General features: G+C 41.7%; 1 protein-coding gene across 1 annotated transcript in view; it reads right to left on the bottom strand.

Moving 5' to 3' along the window:
• Nucleotides 1-24894, bottom strand: part of SORCS3 (sortilin related VPS10 domain containing receptor 3) — a 583600-nt gene that overhangs the window by 195832 nt on the left and 362874 nt on the right. Inside the window, exon 5 of the mRNA XM_027112540.1 lies at nucleotides 18322-18395. Within this exon, the coding sequence (XP_026968341.1) occupies nucleotides 18322-18395 (74 nt within the window). The remainder of the gene's footprint in view (nucleotides 1-18321; nucleotides 18396-24894) is intronic.

Below are 24894 nucleotides of genomic sequence, written 5' to 3'. Positions count from 1 at the left end.
AACTTATCTCAGAAGTGGCTGTACTTGTGTACTTGAGGTAATGTATGAAAGAGTTTTCCAAGACTCGGTTTGTCATTTATAAAGTGGGGATAGTAAGGACAGCTGGGAATAATGGGAACGATATGTAATTAAGGGTAACAGCGGCATGATATGTGCAGTGCTGCGTCACTGTCTACACCATGATTCCCAGTGAGTCTCTTGACCTCTCTGGGCCTCAGTTTCCTTGTCCGTAAGCTGAGTCTATTTTCTCAAGACTCCCTTCCCACTTTAATTGTCCAGGTGTCTCTTAGAAGCCAGTAATGTCTCTCCTGGGTTCCCAAGGTCAATGGCTGCTCCAGACACGGCTGCTGATTTCCTCTGAGCAGCCAGAAGGTTCTTATTCATTATACAGCCCCATCAATCATCTGGAGTCCGTAGGGTATTTAATACGGAATCACTTAATTTAACAGTCATTTTGACATAAGAAACTGTTTTCTTAAAGCAAGAACTGGCTGTAAAACCTCAAGTGATATTTTATGGCTGCCGTATAATAAAATCATTCAGCAATTAGTGATTAACGACATACAACAGTAAGTTTCTCCATGGTCACCTCCCTGCTGCTGCGGCTTCTCTCTGGTCTCAGCAGTCACACCTGGAGTGACAAGCCTCTTTCTATAACCAGGGTAGATTTCTGAGCCTAAAAGACCTTTACCTCCATCAAAAAGTATCTGATGGAGCCTGGCACCATAGTGGGGCTGAATGAAAGCATCTAAATAGACGCATTCCATGGCCTGGGGGAAAGTTAGCAGTGGAGCTCCCTCAGGCAAACCACCAAGGATGAGGTTCAGAACAAAAGAGTAAAGTGTTGACTCCCTAGGTTTTGCTCTTTTTGCGGCAGGGTTTTTGTGAAAAAGGCTTGTAGAACCTGTGAGCCGACTCTCTCCTGCAGCCTCCTACCCACCGCACTGCCCTCCTTCGCTGTACTTTTAGCCCTGACCCTCCCACTGCCAAAACACCCAACACCCTCTTGCTGAGCAGGACCCCTGCTGTGGCACCCTTCTCTGGCCTCTCCTCCCACAAACACCAAAAAATTAAACTTGACAGTGTGGGCTTTCAACACAGAAATATCAGCCCCACTCTCTCCTCATTCATAACACTCGCCCAAACATTATGGGACGGACTTGGTGCTAATCCCATTTTACAAATGAAGAAACTGAGGCCCCGGGTGCCCAAGAGCACACGGCTAATATGCAGCACAACCGTGATTCCAACCTAGGCAGTCTGCAGCCAACCCCCTCGACCCTGGGCCACTGCGTTGTTCTGCTTGCACGCTTGTTAAAAGATAATTGCAATAACAGGTGCCAGGGACAAAGCACATTACTTGGCCCAGCCTGAGCCCTCAATAAATGATAATTTATGATTATCACTGTTACTTATCTTACAACGTTGTTGATGATTGCCTTGTTATTTACTGTGATTATTATCAAAATTCATTTCCCTCTTAGGAACAAGAACAGGATTGGGAGCAAACCTCTCTGGCCCCACTGTAGTGGATACAGTGGTGGGCTATCCAGACCCCACTCTCTTCCAGGCACTCACTCCCAGTGTTGGAAGTGTGAATAGCTGATGACTCCCAGCTGAGTCCCTCTCCGGAATTTCCCACAGCTGGTGATAGCACCTCACCAAGTTCACACCCTTCCCCAGTGGTAGCCCACAACTTAAGGACAGTCAGCGTGGAGGTAGGAAGGCTCAGTCCCTTGGCTCAAGGCTGGACATCTCTGAAGGGCCATCCCAGCTACACAGCTCTCATGGGATCAGTCACTGCAAATGCCTCACAGCCGACTCCTTCCCTGGCCAACACTGCCCGCCTCACCCCTCACAGGGGTGTTATTCCTGAGCTCCAGTAAACCCGCTACACACAATTTCCTGTCTCAAAGTCTACTTACCAAGGGGGCACTGCCTACAACACCCACCCATCCCCTGAAAAAACAAGCAAATAAATACAAAAATGCACAGGGAATATTGCTTTAGTGTCTTTTTACACTGGGGGAAATTACATCTAAGTCCAGAGTATGGTTTTCCATTAAGTGTGCTAATATCATGCTGCATTTAAACACTCACTAAAAAATTTATTAGTAAAGTCTTTGAATCTGTGGTCACTATAACTTGTTGATTTAGTTCCAAGTAGAACTTGAGTTTTTAGATATTATAAAGACAGGAAACAACATTCTAGAATGGAAGAAGGATTTAGATTTATTTTCTATTCTTCAAGATGTTCTTTTTCTTTTTCAACCGTGAAGCACATTTTCTAGAAGTTCCTGAAGGTCCATCTACTCTTTGCAATATTTGCTGTCCCCAGTAATAGCCTTTTAATGGGCCACCTGGACCCCAGTTCTTCCTTCTATGATTTGCCCTTCATCTCACTGCAAGAATGACCTTCCTAATGGCTGGTCCCAAGTATGCCTATCACTGAGCAGAGCCTTTCAAGTGTATTAACTGCAAAATCTTCAACCTGGCATTTAAAGCCTCTAAGTTATCGTTTTAATCTTCTTTTCCAGCCTTACCGGCATCTCTTCTCTCATGAGCGTAGAACTTGAACTTCCCGATAGATTGAACTATTAACATTTTCTAAACACACCGCATGTTCTCCTACTTTGAGGCTCTTCTCCTGCTCCTTCCTCTGCCTGATATGCCACCATTACGTCACACCAGAAGGCCCATGAGCACAAACAGAGGTCTGCCTATGGAAACTGAACCCATCTGTCAAGGCTCCTCTCAAATGCCACCTCCTCCATGAAGGCTTTACTGATGTCACCTCCCCTGGCCCCGCCATCTCTTGTGGCAATTCACCACTGTCCTTTGTATCAGACACTAGTCCATGTGTCACAATTTTCTTTGCCCTGCTGTATCACTAGCTTTTGCTGCATAATAACCCATGCTAAAATGCAATGGCTTACAACAACAGTTATTTATGCTCATACATCCAGGGCCAGCTAGGGAATTAGTTTGTCTAGACTGGGCTCCATGGAACACTCTGCTCCAAGCTAGGAATTGGGGCAGAGCTGGGCTGTGCAGAGGTACAGGTGTATGTGTGCCTCATGTTCCTCATTATGGAGCCTGGAATGAGGGGGTCACAGCTACCATGGGATGGCAGAGGGAAAAGACGCACACCCCAACCAGGCAGGCACTTTAAAAGTTTCTGCTGTGTCACATCTGCTAAACTTTGTCAACACAAGTCAAATGGATGAGCCCACAGCAGGCTGAGAAAATACCTGCCACACACAGTCCAAAGGCACCGCAAAGTTCCACGGCAATGGGTTTGGAAGTACAATTTTATTACTTAAGAGATAATTAAGCATTGGAACAATAACCCACACTTACTGTCCTTTATGTCCCTTTGTATGAATACACTATTCACAGAGTAGGGACTCCAAACAGTCTCTTGAATAGAAATCCTTAGTAAGTACATCTAAATGGACATAGATAAAATCCATAACCTCATTTATGCCATAGGGTTAATAAAAACTAGAGGTATTATTTTAATAATGACTACCATCTATACAGCACTTTACAGTTACAAAGCATTTTAATAATGCCTTCCAGCTTTCAAAGCACACTTAAATGTATTATCTCATTTAGCATGGAGTGTATGCATTTTTAAAAGATGCCTGGAGGTGGCAATATCTTCACTGGTTGGAACTACTCTTTCACGGTGGATGTCAAGTACTGTGGAGAAAGGAGAGGGGTTTTGGTAAGGGGCCCCCGTCGGTACGACTCAAAGCACACCTAGGACCCCACTCACTTGCCTCCCTGGTTTTCAAAACCACTTCCTAGCCACCTCCTCTGGTTTCTAAAACCTACTGGGCAAAGAAATTACTGAGAGCGAGCGCTGAAATAGATTCCTGAGGCCAGGGTCTGCGGATTCAGATCAAGAGTTTCAGGCTGGGGCCCAAGAATCTGCGTTTTTAACGAGCACCTTGGGTCTATCCACCGCAGGTTTTCCCTTGTCCATCATCTGAGACACAAAATTCTCTCTATCAGGGGAGTGGACAGGATTTTCTCTCCTGCCACCACTTAATGTTGGAGATCAACACTCAGGCTACAAGTGGATCATTGACTCCTGGGATGAAAGCATTGGACCAAACCTTCAAGACCTTCTAGTCAGCTCTTTAAATTCTACAGACAAGATGCAGAAAGCCACGGGAATCCTATGAGTGCCCCAAGGCCTGACTGCTATTCCAGTGGCAGAAACACAATTAGCACCTGAAAGCCCTGACTCCTTCTCAGGCTCTTTTCACTACACCTCACAGGTCAGGGATTTTCTCTTCCTAACGTGCTGAGTTTCTCTTTGCTCTGGAAAATCCTAACAAATCTCACATTAAACTAATAAAAAAGAAAAACAAAGAAAAGAAAGAACGAAAGGAGACATAGCATCACTCCCCCATCATGTCACTCATGTTTCAAATCTCTTCTTCCGCCGAAGTAGAAAATAGTCCTAAAACCCAGCTCTATTTGTCCTATTTCACTGTCACTTCTTTAAGCGACACTTGTTAAATGAGGGGGGGCGGGGCTTAGAAATGTATGACGCAGGTTCCTGGACCTCTCATTCCCAGCACCACTCGGACAAGTGCATGGCCATCCCATTTTAAACCCTTCAGTGCTTCTGGCCCAGCTCCTTGGCAGTTACTGCACACTTTGGTGCCTTTTATAGATCAGACGGGTTCCAGGGTCCAACCTTTGCAACGCTTCAATCTCCTCGTATCCATCTGAAATGCTCAGTGGGCAGAGCAGGGACCCCCCCCGCCCCACCCCAGGGCTCTCTCTCTCTGCCTCTACTGTGCATGGTTCTGCCTGAATTACTTGACAGATTCTCTTCAACACCATTAAGGGAAAAGGTTGGAGAATGTCTGAATATGACACAGCTGGCCAGTGGGGAGATGGAAAAGGGGCGGGGCATGGCTCTAATCCATCATTCAGGCTGTCTTTCCAAAGAGCAGATTTGAGTAAGAGGCCTAAAGGGGGGGATGAGTCCTGACTTGGGAGAATTTGAGGATTCTCGAAAGACAGTTTTTTCCGTCATTGTATTTGTAAGCAAAGGAGATCAAGGTAGTAATACACACGTCAACTGCTAGATTCAGATATAAACAAACATGTACATGGAAGGAAAACTGCTGCTTTTGAAAAGCAATTTGCTGACAGATGAAAAAGCCTAACTGCCTAACGGTATTTTCTGTTTTAAACATCCCTGTGAGAACAAAACAAGCTAGGGTGTAGTCACAACACCTGGGCTCAGTGCCATCTGCCACCAGTAAATGAAAGTGTTAATTTCCTCCAATCCAATCACCATAGTCTTTCACCCTCTCTCACACCTGGCTCTATAAATTATCACTTAACTTGTCAAAATCTTTTCCACGTGAGTGTGGACATTTATCTTCTCACCAAAACATGGTGAGCCCCTTGACAGAGTAGAGGGTCATCAGGTAGTGTCCTCATTAGCACAATAGTTTAGGTTCTTCGGCAAGATTTCAGCCATTCAGTAAGCATCTACACTGTGGAACTGGACATTTCAGGGTGGTGCAAGCACTAAGGAAGGATAACTTGAAGACTCTTATACCAGTATGCAGCTTGTGTAAAATGAAAAGACCAGTCTAGATCAATGATTTTATAAACATTTTTGTTTGTTTCTTTAACGACTGGTCTTCTATCTTCAAAAGAAATCTTATGCGTAAGCCTGATATATAAAACATTGAGAAGCTGAGTAGTTCTGGCTGAAGCAAAAATGATGGGGCCAAGGACCTGATCACTTAGCACCCCTAAGGCTTCTCTGTGTACCAGGTAGTCCCTGGGGCAATTTATCAGAAGCCCCACAGAACTTCTGAGAGCACTAGTGGAGAAATCACTAGACCAGATCATCTTTCAGGGTCCTTTCCACTCTAACTTTTCCATAATTCTCTACTATAAAAGAGAGTTTATCAATTCAGTGGAATATTCTGCCACTTGAAAATGATCATTATAAATACTAGGCCCATATACAGAAAATTACTTAGGTTGGTTAAAAGCGAAAAAACAAAAGACATAAATGCAGGGACATATTACAACTATAATTTGGTGAAAAATTACTTTTATGTGTACAAAAATTAGAAGAGGACAAGAAAGTATAAAGTGTGTGTTAAAATGATTAAATCATTAGTTCAATAAAAATATGCAATGTATCAATTAAAGTATAAACAGAAATGTATTATTTAAAAATATATACTAGGCATATATTTTTTAAAGTCCACAATTCCATAATTATTCATTGGAGAATGAAACTTGAGATCAAGATACTTTAGAAGATTTGCATCTGTCTTGAGGACAATCAGTAGCTTATCTATTGACAGAGAGTTGCACACAATGCACTTAAGCATCTCAAGGAAAGTGCCTAATGTTAATAAATCTTCATAAAACATGAAGATCATGTCATTCCCCTGCACAAATATGAATGCCCTCCATTACCCAGAGAGACATGTCTAAACCACTCACCTGGTATTTGAAGCCCTTCACAGTCTGAATCTAGTCTATATCTCTAGCTTCATTTCTCATTGCCCCTCAATGCAAATCCTATTTTCCTAACAGTGATTCTCGATGGGGGGAGGGGGGTGCCTCTCAGAGAACATTTGACAGTATCTGAATATTAGACACATTTCTGTTCTTCACAACTAGAGGAGTACTGTGAGCATTTATGGAATAGAGGCCAGGAATCCAGCTAAACCTCTTACAATGCAGAGGATAATTATCCAGACCAAAATGTCAAAAATGCTGAGGCTGAAAACCCTATTCTAGTAGATCTACTGACTGCTCTCCAAACATGCTATGACATCGGCTTTGCTCTAATCAGCTTCCCTTCCCAGGAAAACCTGTCTCCCTTTCTTACTTGCCAAGTCAACCCACTCTTCAAGGTTCTTCAATCCCATCTCCAAGAAGCCTTCACTTGGCATCCCAGGCTGACCTGGGCCCTTCAGCTTCTGAGCAATCATGACATTTCTTCTAATATTCTTTTGGGGCTTGCCGTTTCTGGCCACACTCCCTTGGCAACCTGCGTGGATTCGTCTCAACATTTGCATCACGTCTGTAAAAGCACACAGGACCTGATTCAACACAGTCTTTAGTTTATGGTTTTATGAGTTTTATTAACATCAAGCTAGAAATATTTTTCTCTAAAAATACCTTTAACATGTATAATAAGAAGACATATGCTGATACCTGGAAAACAGATCAGAAATACAAACACTGACTATTAGGTAATAAATGTGATTTGAATGTAGAGGGAAAACAAGGATATGCAGACCTTGCTCACTTTCAAAGAGATGCTAAGTGTTATCTGCCTCCAAATTAACGAGGATGGTCATTTCTTCCAATTATCCCCTCATATTATAAGCTGTTTTACTATTAATTTTATATCTAATATTTATTAAGCACTTACTACTTGCCAGGCTAGAGGACTGACATTCAGCCAGGAGGCAATGGCAGGGTATACGGATGCCCCATCAGTCAGAAAGGACACCAGCTGATTAAGTACAATTGCCCAATGTCATAAAGCTATTAAGGGCAAAGCTCTTCTCCTATTTAAATCCTCAACCCCCCACCCCCCGACAGGAATGAATCTCTAGCCATATCACACTCTCCTGGTCATTTAAAATTTCTTAAAACATGTATTTTCTTTATAATGTAAAGAATCTTAGGGCACCAGGATTTCCATGGTTGTCCAGTGGGTAAGACTCTGCACTCCCAATGCAAGGGGGCCAGGCTTCGATCCCTGGTCTGGGCATGCCGCAAATAAGAGTTTGCATGCCGCAACTAAGAGTCCACACGCTGCAACTAAAGATCCCATATGCCGCAACTAAGACCCAGCGCAGCCTAAATAAATAAATAAATAAATTTATTTTTAAAAATCAACATTTGAAAGAAAAACAAAAGAATCTTAGGGCACCAACTATATGTGCATGTAGGCAAATTACAAATACACCTCATGGCTATCCAATTCGGTCATGCCAATCTGAAGAAAGATGTTATGTACGAAATATCTTTACTTACAATAGCACCAAAAGTAACAATTCCTAGAAATAATATTAACTAGAAATGTGTAAGACTGGTATAAAGAAAACGTACAACTTTTACTGAGGAACAAAGAAATAGTGAAAAAGGAGAGACAAACCATATGGCCAAAAATGAAAACTGGATATTGAAACTATTCAGTTCTTGCCAAATGAATTTACAGCTTTGCTGCAATTCTAATCAAGAATCTAAATAGTTGCTTTATAGGGAGGGGGAACGAGGGAAATTTTGAAAAATGACGAAGTCATTTCAAATTTATCTGGATGGGGTTTCCCTGGTGGCGCAGTGGTGGAGAGTCCGCTTGCCGATGCAGGGGACACGGGTTCGTGCCCTGGTCCGGGAAGATCCCACGTGCCGCGGAGCGGCTGCGCCCGTGAGCCATGGCCGCTGAGCCTGCGCGTCCAGAGCCTGTGCTCTGCAACGGGAGAGGCCACAGCAGTGAGAGGCGCGCGTACCGCAAAAAAAAAAATTTATCTGGATGGACAAATGAGTAAGATAAGTCAGGAATATTTGGAAAAAGAAGAAAAGGTTCTATTTTTGTTTTTTTGTTTTGTTATGTTTTGCAGGAGAGGAGACTTGCCCAGCCAGGCACTATGTTGTGTTATAAACAATAATTAAACACAGTCTGGTCTGGCTCAGGGCACAGAGGACTGACCAATCCAGCAGAATAAAGGCTGCTGACAAACGCTACCAACATCAACGGTCCCTAACTTCTGACCAGAGTTTCTCCTGCAGGAAACCATCAGAGGAAACAGAAATATGGGCACAGAATTAGGTGGGAAGATATTCATTGGATTTTAATTACTTAAAAAAATAAAAATCCTATAAAACCTAAAAATATCAGTGTGGATAAAATTATTAAATTATAAAAATGATTAAATTATAGTCACAAGAGGAAATAGACAACTATCAATATGAGATTTCTGAAGCATAATATAGGAGAATGCACAGTCTTTAATATATATAATCTAATATATAATATATACATATTATATATACTATTTAGTAAAGAAGCATTACAAATCAGAAAACTTCAGCTAATATTTACATGACCACAGGTTGAGGGCACGATTTAAACATAAAGTAATAGAAGACATTATAACAGGAAAAATAAAAAGATTTGATCATTTTTTTTAAGTAAAAAGTATGTTTGATATCATAAGGCAATTAAAATCCAAAGAACAAACTGGAGACAATATTGAAACAAAATGAGACCATATAAAAATGCCCATAATAAAGAAGAAGCAAAAACAGATGGTCACATAAAAGAAATACAATGGCTAATAAATACATGTCTAAACTCACCAGTCTGATAAGAAATGCAAATTAAAACAAGGAAAATCCATTTTTGCATATTAAACTAGATTACTTTTTTAAATTAAATTTTTATGAGGTGCAGTGAAATGGTATTTCACTAGTTGGAGTGCAAATTGGTATAAACTTTCCAGAGAACAATTTGGCATGCTAATATTTATATATATATATTGTTTTGGTAGTCTATCCTTAAAAATTATAATAATCAGACCTTGAAAAGATAATTACTTAAAGGTTTTCAAAACAACATTCCACTGCCTTCCTTAATAGTAAAAATGCAGAAGCAAGATCAATATAAAATAATAGTAGAGTGATTAAATTATTATATAGCCACCCATTAAGATACAATGTAAGTAATGCAAGTTTTAAATTATGTTTAGAGAGTGTAGAGAATGGTACAGGAAGATATTCAAGTATGTTTTAAAAAGATACAAAATTTTATAAACAGCATGATCTCAACTGTAATAAAAACTTAAATATATTGAAAATTATACTATATTATAATAGGGGAAAAAGTCTATGAAGAAGTACTTGATTTTTTAAGTGGTGTTTTCTGGGCAGTGAAATTAGAAGGAATTATTTTCTTTTTATTTTCCTGCCTTTCCTTGAACGTATACAATAAGCTTTTATCGACTCTACACCCAGAAAAAAAGTAGTTAAATTGTGTTTGTGTCTTTTAAAAATTATTTTTGTAGTTTTAGCATGGCCTCTCCATCTTTTCCTACAAGCCTGAGACACTTCTGCTCCAGGACTCTTCTTGGTGAGAAGTTCTCTGGCAAGTTTGCATTTCTTCTTAAGGTCTTCCCTGCTTTACACCCTGCTATGGACTGAATTGTGCCTGTCGGCCCCCCCCACCCCCCACCATTCCTATGTTGAAGCTTTAACCCCCAAGGCAATGGTGTCTGGAGATGAGACCTTTGGGAAGTAATTAGGTTTAGATAAAGTCATCACGGTGGAGTCCCCATGATCACATTAGCATCCTTATAAGAGGAAACACCAGAGAGCTAGCTTTTGCGCTCCACCATGTGAGGACACAGCAAAAAGGTGGCCATCTACAAGCCAAGAAGAGAGTCCCCTCCAGAAACCAACCATGCTGGCAGCCTGAACTCGTACTTCCAGCCTCCGGAAGTGGGAAAAAATACACTTCTACTGTTGACGCCACCCAGTCTGTGGCAGTTTGTAATGGCAGCCTAAGCAGATTAATATACACCCCTAACCCAACCTGGAGCAGAGCACCCTTAGATCTCCTCAACAAGAAAAAGGGTGATTCCGCATGCCTGCAACCCTGTATCCAATCGATGTGTTAAACAGCCTCTGAGCCTTCGGCTGGATGCTTTCTCCTTGGGCTGCTCAGCTCAATATCCTTCTCTTTCTTCTCTCTCTAGGCCTCTCCCTGACCCTCCAATTCTCAGATTCCCTAGTCAAGGCTACTAAGCCCAGCTCACTACCATCAATGTATTCAATGTCCCCACTTCTTTATGTAGGGAACAAGCCATTGCCATTTAGGCAATCTGAGTTTCAGGAAGACCAGAGCAGTCAAAGTGCTTTACTCCACGTGGGCCTCTCCTGACCCCTCCTCAAAGGACAATAACCTCTGAAATCTCACCCACTGAGAACAATCAAATTTGCTCCCCTCTGGAAGTTTATTAGTGAGATTTGTCTGTCTCTGAGCTGAAGGACTACTTCTCATGTCCTTCACAGAATCATCAGAGTGGAATAAGCATTTGGAAGCCATGTGTCTCTAACTCCAGAGAAACCAGCCAAAAAGCTGGGGAAAGAAGAAATGGTGTTTCCATTTGTATCTTGGAATTTTTCTTACACTGAATTAGGTGAGTGGATGTGGCTATCTCTGAATTCTTTTTGACACACAGAAATCTTTTCAGATTTCCCAAGGCAGGGTCAAATATGATGCCTTCCCTTCACAGTAAAGAATTCACTTAAGTCTACAGCTACTTATGTCCCCTTATGTCCCCTCCTTTGTAGAACTCATCTATGCTAAGCATGATCACCACGTGAGTCCAACAGGTCTTGACTTCAGCCAAAGAGGTGAGTGTTCTGTTTTCCTCAGCGCACTGGATTGACGACCACGTGTAGCTTTCGAACACCGCATTTGCTTTCGGCATTAAGGCAGCTCTTCCAAGGCCATGATATGTAACCAGACGTGCAGCATATGGGTGGCCCCCTCAGCAAAGGAGAACTGATTTCCGCCTGCAAGCTGAGCTTTCACATCCCCCCTCCTGACCCTGCATGTATTATTTTGAATGTATTTTTAAATTGCTACACCATTTAAAAACTGTAAGGGAAAGTTGAGTCAAATATTATTTGTGGCATACCCTGGTTCGCAAAGCGCCTCGAAACCTGATTCCTTCCACGAGGTCGATGCCTAAATCCCATTATTTGAGATTGCAAAGGACTGTGTTTGCAAAATCGTAGATGCAGCTTCAAAAATTCACCCAATAACGTTAACTTTGTTTGAAAAGACCTTGACTTTCCAGGAAGCAATCTCAAATCACTCTGCCTGTTCCTTAACTCTGTCTCTGTCATGGATAATGTATTAATAGCCAAAGGGTGACGCGCCATGTAGTTCTTCTGGAACCACAGTTTGGGAGCCCATCCTTGAAGCAAAACAGAACCCATTCCAGAACAGGTGAGATCTACAGAGTTTAAACTGAAGTGAAGGTGTAAGAGGGTTCACCCAGCCACATTATCTCAAGGTAATCATGCCCCATTTTCACTTCCTGCTTCTCTGCCCTATTGGTCCACCCTCACAGCTGCTACTAGGCTGAGCTGGGTAAGTCTAGGACTCAGATATTTGGGATTTTTGTAAGGGAAATGAGCAGTTCTCTGAACAGGAATGTGCACACTTGGCTCATGTGCACGCACACGCGCGCACACACACACACACACACACACACACACACACAGGCAATAAACATTATTCTCACAAAGCAAAATCCTGCCCATCAAAATGTAAAACAGAATAGAATAGAATGAAACAAGTTCAGAAAACCTCACTAAAAAACTTAGCAGCTATAAACAGCAAATATTTATCATCTCACTGTTCCTATGTGTCAGGAATCTGGGCATGACTCAACTGGGTGCCTGTGTCTCAGGGTCTCTCACAAGCCTTCAATAGATGTGCTGGCCAGGGCTGCAGACTCACCTGAAGGCTTGACTAGAGAAGGACCTGCCTCCAAGCTCACTCACATGATTGTTGACAGGATTCGGCTGTTCCTCATTGGAACCAAGCTGTTGGCCTGAGGCCCTTAGTTCCCCACTGACTACTGACTCTAACCTCCCTCAGTTTCTTGTCACACGGGCCTCTCCACTGGGCAGCTCACAAAGCAATTACAAGAATGCACCTAAGACAAAACCCATTGTCCCTTGATAGCCAAATCTCTGAAGTGACATCTTATCACCTGTGCCACATTCTAGACACTAGAAGCTAGTCGCTAAATGCAGCCCAAACTCAAAGGGAGGGGACTATACAATGGCATGGTCTCCAGAAGACAGAGGTCATTGGGGGCCATTTCGGAAGCTGCCTGCCACAAGAATGAAGTAAGTATTAGCATAAATACCCATACTTGCACAGGTGTGAACATACAATAGCACAAAATTGATATCTTTAATGACAGGTGTCAAAGATACTCAAATGAATATATTCTGAGGTTATTATTCTCCTTTCAGTGGTAATTAGAACAAAGTCATTAAACACTAACAATCACCAATTTCCCCTCCTACATGTTCTAAGGGATATACAGCAAACAAAGGTTGATTTCCTGGGGGGTAGGGCGAGAGTGATAGATGGTGAGGTAGAGGAGAGAGGGTAGGTCATTCTATATAAGAAAAGCTTACGATACTTGGGGAGGAAGGTGTGTGGGGATAGAGGGGTGCTCTGGAAGGGGATGTTCTGTGGACAATAAATCTCTGTGACTGAGGATAGTTTTAGAACCCATGGAAAGAGAAGGAAAAGTTGACAAGGTAACTACCATGACGATCAAGATCTTGGAGAGACAGATATGGGCAAAGGATAGTTTTAGAAAGACTCACTGTGTGGTGTGTGATATAATGCTTCTTTGCAACCCCCTTCAAGAAAATGTTTAGTAAAAACCTACATTGCTCTAAAATGCTTTCAGTGTTGAATTTGGGTCATACCACTTGAACGTGACACTCTGTTGAGACTGGGGAAAACATAAATTTTTATTTGGGCTACCCAGGACACTGGTCCGAGAAAACAATCCTAGATATTAAGGAAATATACATAAAATATTAACCAAACTGTTATTTATGATAGTGAAAAATATGAACATTTCCAATGTCCAATAAAAATAGAGTAATACAGTATGTATCTTTACATAACGAAGAGTTGCATAGACAATTAAAATGATGGCTATAAAGATTTTATAATAACATAAAAATTGTTACAATAGCATATGAAGAGGGGAGAAGGGAGATTATACAAATTCACAGGCAATATGTTTAGGCTACACATTAAAGAGCATAGGCACACAAAAAGAGACTGGGAAAAACAAGAACAATGGAAGATTGGAAAGGAAATATTGCAATGAAAGGGTTTTTTAGTCCATATCCTTCCTTTCTCCTTTAAAAGATATTTTCCTAGGATCTCCTATGTATACACACCAGGGAGGACACGTTTTGCTTTTCCATTCTCCCTACCCTCCCTCATGACCTTTCTAAAAGAAGAGAAAAGAAGCTGCTGGCAGAGCCATCGCTAGAAATCTACAGTGAGTAAGCCGACCTTAATCAAAGGACAATAGAGCCCATCCCGACTGTCCCTACACACCAGCCACTCCAGCCTGCAGCCAGGCATCACAACAGCTCAGAAGAGCTGTCCACAAGGGACTCTCTCCATGAGCCCCCTAAAGTGGGCTATCTACAACTTGTTCTACATCTGTTGATTCTTATAAGGTTTTTAAGATCTAAAAACCAGTCTATTCTGCAACCCAAATACTCCAGAAAAGAGGTAAGAGTTTAAGTTCCTGGCACCTTAGTGTGTATTACTTTACCAGAACACTCTCCTGCAGTGACAGCAAGGAAGAAGAAATGGACCCTGATCTTTCAGGAGAGAGAACAATTAAGGGGAAGTTAGTAAGGAAGAGACATAGGACACATTCTATCTCTCCTTCAAGATAAGGTACGACCAAATGATCAGGGATCAGAGGCACTTAGAGGCCAGTCCAGTTACACAGAGAACTCAGCAAGGCCTAGGATGCCCGTTCTCTCAATGAAAAAGAGGCCAGAAGAGGGTGAACACCTAGGGAGGGTGAGGGGCTGCAGAGGCAAAGCTGTGAACCGTCACAAGTATTCATATTGGATGTGCAGCGAAAACAATCTTCCCACAGCAGAATGGGCCTGCCTGTTAAGTATCTTCCAATGGAAGGGTGGAAATACTATTCATTTGTAGCTCAGTAGGATATTAAAACAAAAACCAAAACCAAAAATCCCCACTTTTTCCCTACAATTGCTCTGCCCAAGCAGAGACTAGAGAAAGATTACGTTAGGCTACTTAGCCACTCCTGTACTCTCCGTGCAAACTAAAATTGCTAAAACAGTTGGGGTGATGAATGCGAGCGTAATCTGCCTGTTAACCAGGTATCAAATGAGTGAAAAGGTAGCATATAAAGGAGTGTTCACGTCAGCCTGATTCTCAGGGCATGAGTTTGATGGCCCAGTCACTCCATGGTGTAAGATTCCTAGGTGACCTCTCTTGATGGCATTAGAACATCTGGAATTCATAAAGAAAATTGTATCTCTAGATGAAGCGTTCATGATTGATGCTAATGAATATTATGCCCCATGCCCTGTCTAACCCACAGGCACTGTGGGGCACTAAGGAGGAAATGGATCATGATAGCCCCTTATGATTCCCAATGCATTTTCACAGCCATTACACTGATCATCACTGGAGATGGTCGATTCTTCTCCAGCACACTTGGCAGAAATCTTTTCTGAATCACAGTGTTCTTCCCCCCAAGTCCCTTCTAGGTTGCTACTTTCCGTCAACTGAGGGCGACAGGGGAGAAGAAACCTAGCATTCGTGAAGGCTCTATCCCTAGACATTTGAAAATCTCCAAATTATAGATAACAATATTTGGACAATATTTTGTCTGGTTAGCATGTTCACTCTATTTGTCTACATATCGCAAGATAAGAGTCTTTTATTTCAATGTCTTGTTTTTGGCATGACTGCCCTGTCCCCAGTGCGTCCCCACCGTCCCGAATACCACTTCACCCTGCAGCAACCCTCCCAAAGAAGCAGCTGTAGGGCTTTGGGTTGTTGATCTGTTTTGTTTTTACCATGTCAGAAGAATTATGACGCCAGAAAGAGTGAGGACAATAAAGTTAGGTTGAGACGTGGATTCTTGGCAGTAAATTAGACCCATTCGATTGTTATCAGATGTCCGCAGGTAAACAGTCTCACTGGCAATGGGATTCAAATTTGCGTCCCAGAAAAATGACAAATCACTTATGTGTCACAGTCTTCAGAACTACTGGTAAACACAGTATTTAACACATAACTTACAAATTAAAAATCTGAAATGGTGAAACGAAATTGCCAAGAGTCCAGTTCCGAAAGGATTCTATCTGGTCCTTTCAAGAAGCATATGAAACTGACAAGAAGAATATTGTTCCCATTGCACAGGTGCGGAAACCAGAGCTTGGAGAGGCGCTCTCTCAACCAAAGCTGTGCTCTACACCCTGAGAAATGCACACTCTGTCTTTCCTCAAGGAGGTGCCCTGTCGATATTTCCACTCCCAACCCATACAAGCCATGTCTCTCCAACATAAGCGCTTTCAACAGCCATGAATTCTGTCATTGGGGAAAATTAAAAAAAGGTCTGTGTAAAAGGAGCTCTTCCTCTGCAACTCCTACGGCACCTAAAAGAATGATCACAGCAATTATACATCAGAAACGGAGAAGTGATACTACAAAAATGGAATTTTCAGCTACCACTTGGCTAGCCAGCACAGGCACTAACTTTTATATTTCCCCATGGGGGCATATACGAAAGAAGCACAGCGTGGAGAAGAGGTGAAATGCAATTGCCAGGACCTGGGGATTTATTCTTTCTGCTACACAAAGGAAGGGGGAAGGCAGACAGCAACTGGAACATTCTCTCCTTGCCCTTTGCAAAACAAAGGAAAATGCTGCCCTTCATCCACTTAACTTAATTTCCTTCAGAAACAATGACAAGTCTTAGCCAGTCTACTGTACTTTCCTTCTCCGTCAACGTGACTTCCTAGTCGGCTAACTGCCTTACCATCTCAAGAGTTTGTTCCAGAAATAGCAGAGGGCTACTTTTTTCTTTTTGAGGGACTTCTGAGTGTTGGCGCACTGAGAAACTGGCAAAAAGCAAAAAGGCAGTAGTCATATAGCTAGAACATCAGAAAAACAAATACTTCCTTTTTCCGCCTTAGTCTATTGAAAGAAAATCTTAATACAATTCTAAATACGACCAAATAATCATTGTAATACTAGTTACAGACCAAATAATAGTTGGTCTGAAAAGGGGAAAATAACTGGGCATAGCCAAGGTATTGAGTCAAAAGCAGTGATCCCAATTCCCTTTTTTCTCCCAGTACTTTGTGTATAATACGACACGGTTGATTTTCACAGTGTGCTTCCGCAATCATCATTTTAATTCTGGACAAAGTTCTATAGGTGCAGAGGGGACTGGGTGAAAACGCTGCTTCCAGAGATGTTGGTATGGTTGTATAGACATACAGGGATACATATGCCTACATGACCACCACCCACACACACACCACCCCCGCCTTGTGGAAGGCATAAATGGCCATCTTGTGACTTCTTAAGGGACTGACTAAGGTATTTAAAATGAGACATGGAAGAGGTACTACTTTCAAATACTGTTAATTTTTTTCTGCTTTTAATTAAGCACATACTTAAGCATATTATACACTTTGGTGTATGCTCCCTACATATATCTGGCCATCACTTCTGCCGAAATGAAAGCGAGGTACAACTAAGAAGCATTTCATAGAGCAAGGAAGAGTAAAAGGTAAAATTATACCAAACCAAGTTTACTTTGCTACAACCGAGGTAACAACAGTACGCATGTATTTAAAAAATACCAATTAGTAACAACACCTGCCCCTTGTACAAGAGTAAATCTGTTCTCCCTGATAATACCAACGAAAATTTACAACATAATATATAGTTAATGAAGTATTTTTCAATTAAAAAAGAATGACATTTTCTGATTGGAGGAAGGGCTAATTCTTCATCTTAAACACATATTCACTCTTAAAGAAGTTTTTCAAAATGTGCTCCACAGAAGTGGCTCTGAAGGATTCAGGTGTGACGTGAGAAAGGGACTCTGGAGTGAAATGAGTTTGGGAATCAGTAACTTTGTGTTTGGCAGCTTCCCTCCCTCTGGGCTTCTCCAGAGTCTTCAATATCCTAACGTGAATCCTGAGTCTCCAGGAGGGCAGAGTTAGATAACCGTTACCTAAAATTATGTGACCACAGAAATGCCTTTGGAAGGAGAACCACTGTGTGGAACTAATGTTCTTCAGACTATGTTTTCGGAATACTGCTTTTAGAATAGGTTCACGAAATATCTACTATTTTCCAAAAAGAAGGGAGACTAGTACACAGCTAAGAGCACCCCATCATGACCTCCTCATGGAGCTCTCCAGCCCATAAATCACCAGGGATTATGCTACAAGCAGAGTCTTTCTCAGGAAGTCTTAGTGGGGCCTGAGATTGTGCGCTTCTAACAAGTTCCCAGGTGATGCAGATGCTGCTGGTCTGCGAACCAAACTCTGAGTAGCAAAGGGCTAGGACACACATGACTTCAAGTGCTGAAGGTGTCCAGGAATTGTCCCGAGTGCTATGTTGTCTGATAATTCCTTATCCAAGAGGGTGGTGAGACTGAGGATGGGGCTTACCAGTAAAACCTGTTGGGTGTGATGCGTTCATGCATGAGTTGCCACCGTCTCCCGAAGTCCATGGAGCTGTAGAGCTGCAAAACAAGGAAGTGAGGAGAGCATAAGTATCAAGGGACGCTGTTCAACCGAAATACACGTGTCACCCTTCTGGAGATGAACATTCCAATCCATCAGAGCGCCTAATGCACTCAAGTAGGCATCCATTCTATCCAAATACATGAATATGACTGTGCTATGCTTATCATGGGGTCTTCTAATTCAATATACATCCAATACATCAGTTTCATTCAGGAAATATTACTGAACATTGGCACCATGAGTGAACTACGTTTTTTAAAGTCTCTTTTTTGTCCAGTAAATAACAGATATGTTTGTGTGCGGGCGTATATATATATATATATATATATATATATATATATATATATATATATGTATATACACACACACACACACACACACACATACATATAACTCAAAATAATCTAAAAGGTAGTTAAAGAGATATATTAGCATTTCTACTTTATAGATGAAGACATCAATGCTCAGTTCTACAAAGTGACTATAGCAGCCGTATGGAAAACCAGGATGTCTATGCTGATTTAGCAGATGCCAGGTTTATACTACAACACATCAACTCCACCAACTCTCACAGTATTTATTCAGACCAGGCTCTCACTCCATGAGTAAGTACCAACTACTATGTGTGTCCAACTCTGCACATGGGAAAAATAGGCAAAACTACTCTGACCCTCAAATATACATACAGGTCCACCACATCAAACGGGAAAATGGGGCAAGGGCTAAGGCTCCAGGAGGTGAGAGATGGGAAAGATAAACTGGGGTAAAAATGGAACAGTGAGGCTTCTTGAAGAAATATATTTTGAGCTAGGCCTTTGGAAATAGGTGGTGTGGACCAGAGAGAAGGTGGATTGAGATTTTCCTGGGTGGAAGAGACAATGTGGAGAAAGGTGTTAATATGGCTAAGGTCTTGAGCTTGGCTCTGGGGGCGCTTCTAAGAGAAAGGAGGGATGTGATAACAGTTGCTGGCCAAAAGCAGGTGGAGGCTGTCTGTCTGTCTGTCTCCCTATTCATCCATCCATCTATCTATTTGCAGATGTTTTTATATCTCTCTGTATGTACATTTATATTGGAGAGGGGCTTGGGAGAAAGGAGAGGGTTTGTGAAGACCAGACCATCCCATATGGGAAGAATTTATCCACATAATTTATTGCAAGAACTGAGTATTCCATGCGGGGTTTTAAGAAATAGATCACTTTCTTTCCCATGGCATATGCTGAGACTTAAGACAGATGTTTCTCAATTAAATATAGGAGAGACTTTGGTTGGTGCCTTCTATAACCCAAAGATATCAATCAGACTCTCTGTCGGCCCTGCTTCCAATCTGAGCAAACAGAACCCCAAATTCCTTCAAATAAAACCAGGAGAGGAAGACTGTGTCTTCCTCTGCTGCAAACTCTAGCAACAGGTCAGGCAAAAACCTTGAGGGTCACACCGACCCCTGAATCCGCCAGGGAAATCATCAGACGCTCCATCCTGGAGGCTGCTTGTCGTGGCAGAACGCCACCCACCACAGCTCCTGCTCGGGCGTACTGCTGGGAGAAGCACGGCTCCTCTCATCCCATGCTCTTCCCAACAGAAACAACTAGAGCTCAGTGCCGATCTACGCATCCAAGCCTGTTCCACTTCCTGCCTCCCTGTCTCTGGTTTTGCTTTTTCAGCTTTTCAGTTTGACTGATGAGAGAAAAATCAGATTGAATTCTCTGCCTGGAGGCTGGTTCAGATGAACAGAAAGAGTAGGCTCCTCTTCATTAAGGGCCTTGGGTTAGCTACCTTGTCTCTCAACCTACAGTAAGTTGCTGAGTCCGAAATGAATTGTATTCTCCCACAAGCTGAATCTTTGCAGCCTCTCCATCCATCCATCCATTCATTCACTAAAAGTACATCAAACAACTACTATGCTTTAAGCACTGAACTAAGTGCAGGGATTACAAAGGTTAAAAATACCATGGATAGTAAAAGATAGAAATCCAGACAGTTACACTGCCATGCATTATATGTCAGAATATTAATACTGTTTATCTCTGCAATGGTAAGATTGTGGGCAATGGATATTTTCTTCTTTCAGTTTTTGGGATTTTTAAAAAATTATTGTGAACATGTATTACTTTAGTAATTTAAAAAATGAAAGCTCTGACACTGAAATAGAAACAAAGCACATAGGAAATCACTCAACAGAAAGTGCTAGAAGATTGTTTAATGGTATGAAAATGTTCATTATATATTATTTATTTAAAAATATGTTACAAACCATGCACATATTGATGCTAATTTTATTTAAAGTATTGCATAACTTGAAATACATTATAAGAGAATATGTCAAAACATTAGTAGTGGTTATCTCTGAATTGTGGAATGATGGGTAATTTATATACTTTTTAAAGCTTCCCATTATTTTTAGATTTCTTTACAATAGATATATATTATACTTCAATAGTAATAGTAGCCTATGGTTTATTCTATTTAAATTTATGTAACAATAATTTTCTTTTTATAATGTACATGTTATATTTATCTATCCTTTAAAAGACCAAGAATTAAACTTGCAATTTTTCCACTGGGGAACTGGAATTAGACAAAGCAACATGGGACTTTCCATAAAATGGTATTTCACAGAGGTTATTATCATGGATAGCGGTGAATGAATCCTTCCTTGGACAGAAAATGTATTAGCTCACGCAGTGTTTACATAGTCCTGCATGGCTTCAACCCAAAGTGTTTCATGCAACATTAAAATAAAATGTATTTTCCAAACAATAAACATGTTTAAAACATTTCTTGTTTACACAAAGTTACACATGAGACGGTGTTCTCCTCCATATACTGCCTTACGATGTCCCCTCCCTTCAAGGATGTCATTCTTGGACTTTTACCAAAGAACAATCCAGACCCCCTTCTCTCCCTTCTTCCACTATATGTCATGGTCTCATCTCTCTTAACAAGCACGCACTCAGTAGTGACATGCACACGCAGCGCCCTAAATGAATCATCGGAACAGCTGGAAAATATGAAAGAGCACGTTCTTTTCCTTATTGATTCAGTTATTCGTTCCTTAATTATATCAGCCTGCCAGGGAAAAGCATCTGATAGCTGAAAAACTAAAGAGGCAATTTAATCAATGTAATATTCCACAGGAAGAACAACAAGTTGTATCTGGAAAGCTTAAGTTCAAAGAATAATACGACTGCATTAGGAGGTTATGGGTTGAATTATGCCCCACCCCCCAAAAAAAGATCTGTCTAAGTCCTAACCCCCAGTATCTCAGAATGTGACCTTATTTGGAAATAAGGTCTTTGAAGATGATCAAGTTAAAATAAGGTCAGGATGGGCCTTAATCCAATATGACTGATATTGTCATAAGGAGAAATGTGGACACATAGACAGTCACAGAGGGGAGACAATGAGAAGACACCCAGAGAGAAGGCGATGTGAAGACAAAGAATTCTAGTGATGTATCTACAAGCCAAGGGATGCCAAAGACTTCTGGCAAATCACCAAAAGCTAAGAAGAATCGAAGCCTCCCCTATAGGTTTTAGAGGGAGCATGGTCCTGCTAACACCTTCATTTTAGACTTCTAGCCTCCAGAATGGTGGGACAATGGAATTCTCTTGTTCCAAGTCATCCAGTTTGTGACACTTCGTTATAGCAGCCCTAGGAAACTAATACAGGCGTCTTACTCTTGCTACCAGGAGTAATAATGACAGATCTGGCTACATTTTTCTGTTGTTTTCTTGTCTCCACTCCTAGGCGTTTAGTTGTAAGGCCAGAAGTATTATTTAGGGCCAGACTGTTGAATCTGTGGTTGAAAACCAAACTCTCATTTGCCTATATTTCTCTGTCCTGTGCCTTTTTACCACACCCCTAAGGATATTTTCTAAGAATAACTGTGAATTCATAAAGACCATATGGCAGTAACCAGACATAATCAGAAGGGGCAACAAACTATACATTTTATAGCAGCTTTTGGTATTCCAGCCAGATTCCCTAGAGCCAGCAGATCTCCCATGTAGAGGGAAGGACGGTTTGGAATACATTTATATAAAAGCTCTCCCCTGTAGGCAAATTCAAACTTAGTGTGTAACTGTCCTGAGTTTTTGCTCAAAACCCATGGAGTTTAGGTAGCATTCCACTGAACTATGGCCATGACGATCTTGGTCTTCAAAAAAAAATGCGACTGGTTTCTGCTCAAAATAAGGTCTCTGCACCTTTTTCCTTGGCAGCCACAGAGCAAGTGGGAGGGCTTGGCTGGCTTCTGCAAGGTTGCAGGAAGAATCCCCCGTGTTGTGGCAATATTAGTGGTAGGCAGAAGAGAAACCAGGTCACATGGCAACAAAGAGTCCTTTCTAACCTGTGCCTCTGGTTGCTTCCTCAGATGTTCTCCAAAGAACTCCTTTCTTGATAACGAGGGGAAACAATTGCATCCAAGGTCCCTCTAAGCTCTGGAGATGTAGACAAGAACTTCTGTCCTCAGTAACCATTTTCCTTTGCCCTTAGGAGTTATAAGGCATCTACACCATAAAGATATTTATAAAAAGACATAGACAGTCACCTAGTTATGCCATCCTATTGGAGATGGCAACACTTTTCTTCCCTTCTTGAAGATTTCTAGCCACGAAGATTTTCTCTCTCTCAGATGGTTTACATCCATTCCTTCATTTAACAAATATTGATCAAATGTCTATTAAGAACCGAGCACTGTTCTGTGGGTTTAGGATACATCAGTAAACCAAAAAGACAAAAAGTCTCTGCTGTCAGGGATTGTACATTCTAGCGGAGATCGAGAACTCAAATGCCCTAAAGTTCACTGTGTGAATAAGTGAGGGAGGGATAAGAAGAGCAGTACCACTACTTGTATTCTTTAGACAGGCTCATTTTGCTGGCACGTAATGCACTAAGGAAATTTCTTTGCTTATCCAAGAGGATTTTTCCCATTTTTCTTGAAACACTTGATAAAAGGCTACCTTTTATTTTCCTGCTTTTAATAGAGACATGAGTTCAAAAAATGTTTCACTTTCCTCTTAACTCTAAGAAAAACACCATACAAGCCTGATAATGTTTGGCAGATGAAATTTCCCCACAATGCTGGGGAGAAGCAGGGAGTCCAGAGAGCTCATGCTTCATCAAAAAATGGGCTTAGCTGTTCCCTAGCTGGACAGGAGTGCTGAGCCAGTGTGGTCAGGCGTTAGAACCCTGAAGAGAACCTGAAAATTCGGATTTTTTATGGGAAATCTCCATATTTTTCAATTTTGGCAAAACTTGAAAAATTCAAAACATACTGCAGGGCAAATAAGATGTGTCTTAATCCAGATGGCCAAGTGCTGCCTGAGGACCACCAATTGGCGATCTGAATCCTAGCATAGACCTACAACTGCCTACAGGAGACAGTGGGACTATTTGACCTTGAAGTAAGACTGCCAGATTTAGCAAATAAAAATACAGAAGGGGAATTTGTATTTTCAGATAAAAAATAAACCATTTTTTTGTGTAAGTGCATCCTGTGTAACAGCAGGGCTATGCCTATATATATTTTTTTTTTTTTTTTTTTTTTTTAATTTTTTTGCAGTACGCGGGCCTCTCACTGTTGTGGCCTCTCCCATTGCGGAGCACAGGCTCCGGATGCGCAGGCTCAGCGGCCATGGCTCACGGGCCCAGCCGCTCCGCGGCATGGGACACAAACCCGTGTCCCCTGCATCGGCAGGCGGACTCCCAACCACCGCGCCCCCAGGGAAGCCCGATATGCCTATATTTTTAAAACGTTGTTATTTACCTGAAATTCAGATTTAATTACATGCCCTATATTTTGTCTGGCAACCTTACCTTGAAGTCCCTCCCATTCCATCTCTAAAGTCTGAATTATAAGATGCAGCCCCTTATTGGGCTTCTTTACTCTTTGACATTGGATGCCACCAAGTGAATAGAAGAATCTCCAAATTACTGTAAATACTTCCTGTAATCAATTCAGTCAAACCACTTCACTCAATCTATTTAATGTCAATTGAGCACTAGCCTGTGCTAAGCTCACTACCAGGTATGATGATACAAAGGCGAAGAACACAAGGTTCCCTGATCTCTAGATGAGAAGATGGATGTGTCAACAGGTAAGTGCAACATGACACAAGGAAGCCCCTGTCAACAGAGGCAGAGGAGGGCTAGGAGGATTCAAAGGAAGGAGTGGTCAGGTCTGCTGGGCTTGGCACTAGGCCAGGGACTGAGTCAGAACGGATGAAGAGGAGCTGGCCTGAAGGGTAAGTTCCCCCCCCAAAACACTGCAGCTAACAAAGGCGAAGATTTCTAGACATTAGAAAAGATGTTGGAGAAACAAACATTATCTCATCCTCCTACAAAAGTACAACTCATCTGGCCATGGATCAGTGTACACTGGTCTAACATCTCAAAGGAGAAAGAGCAGAGATGGAAAGGGGTCTGAATAAGGGCATGTAAAGGATTCAAGAGGAACAGGGGAAAACAGCTCTGCAAGAGCCTAGGTGTGAGGAT

The sequence above is a fragment of the Aethalodelphis obliquidens genome, unplaced genomic scaffold (assembly GCF_003676395.1).
Source record: "Aethalodelphis obliquidens isolate GAN/ISIS:26980383/991018 unplaced genomic scaffold, ASM367639v1 scaffold11, whole genome shotgun sequence".
In the NCBI taxonomy this organism is placed as follows: Eukaryota; Metazoa; Chordata; class Mammalia; order Artiodactyla; family Delphinidae; genus Aethalodelphis; species Aethalodelphis obliquidens.
This window is presented reverse-complemented; position numbering and strand designations above follow the sequence as displayed.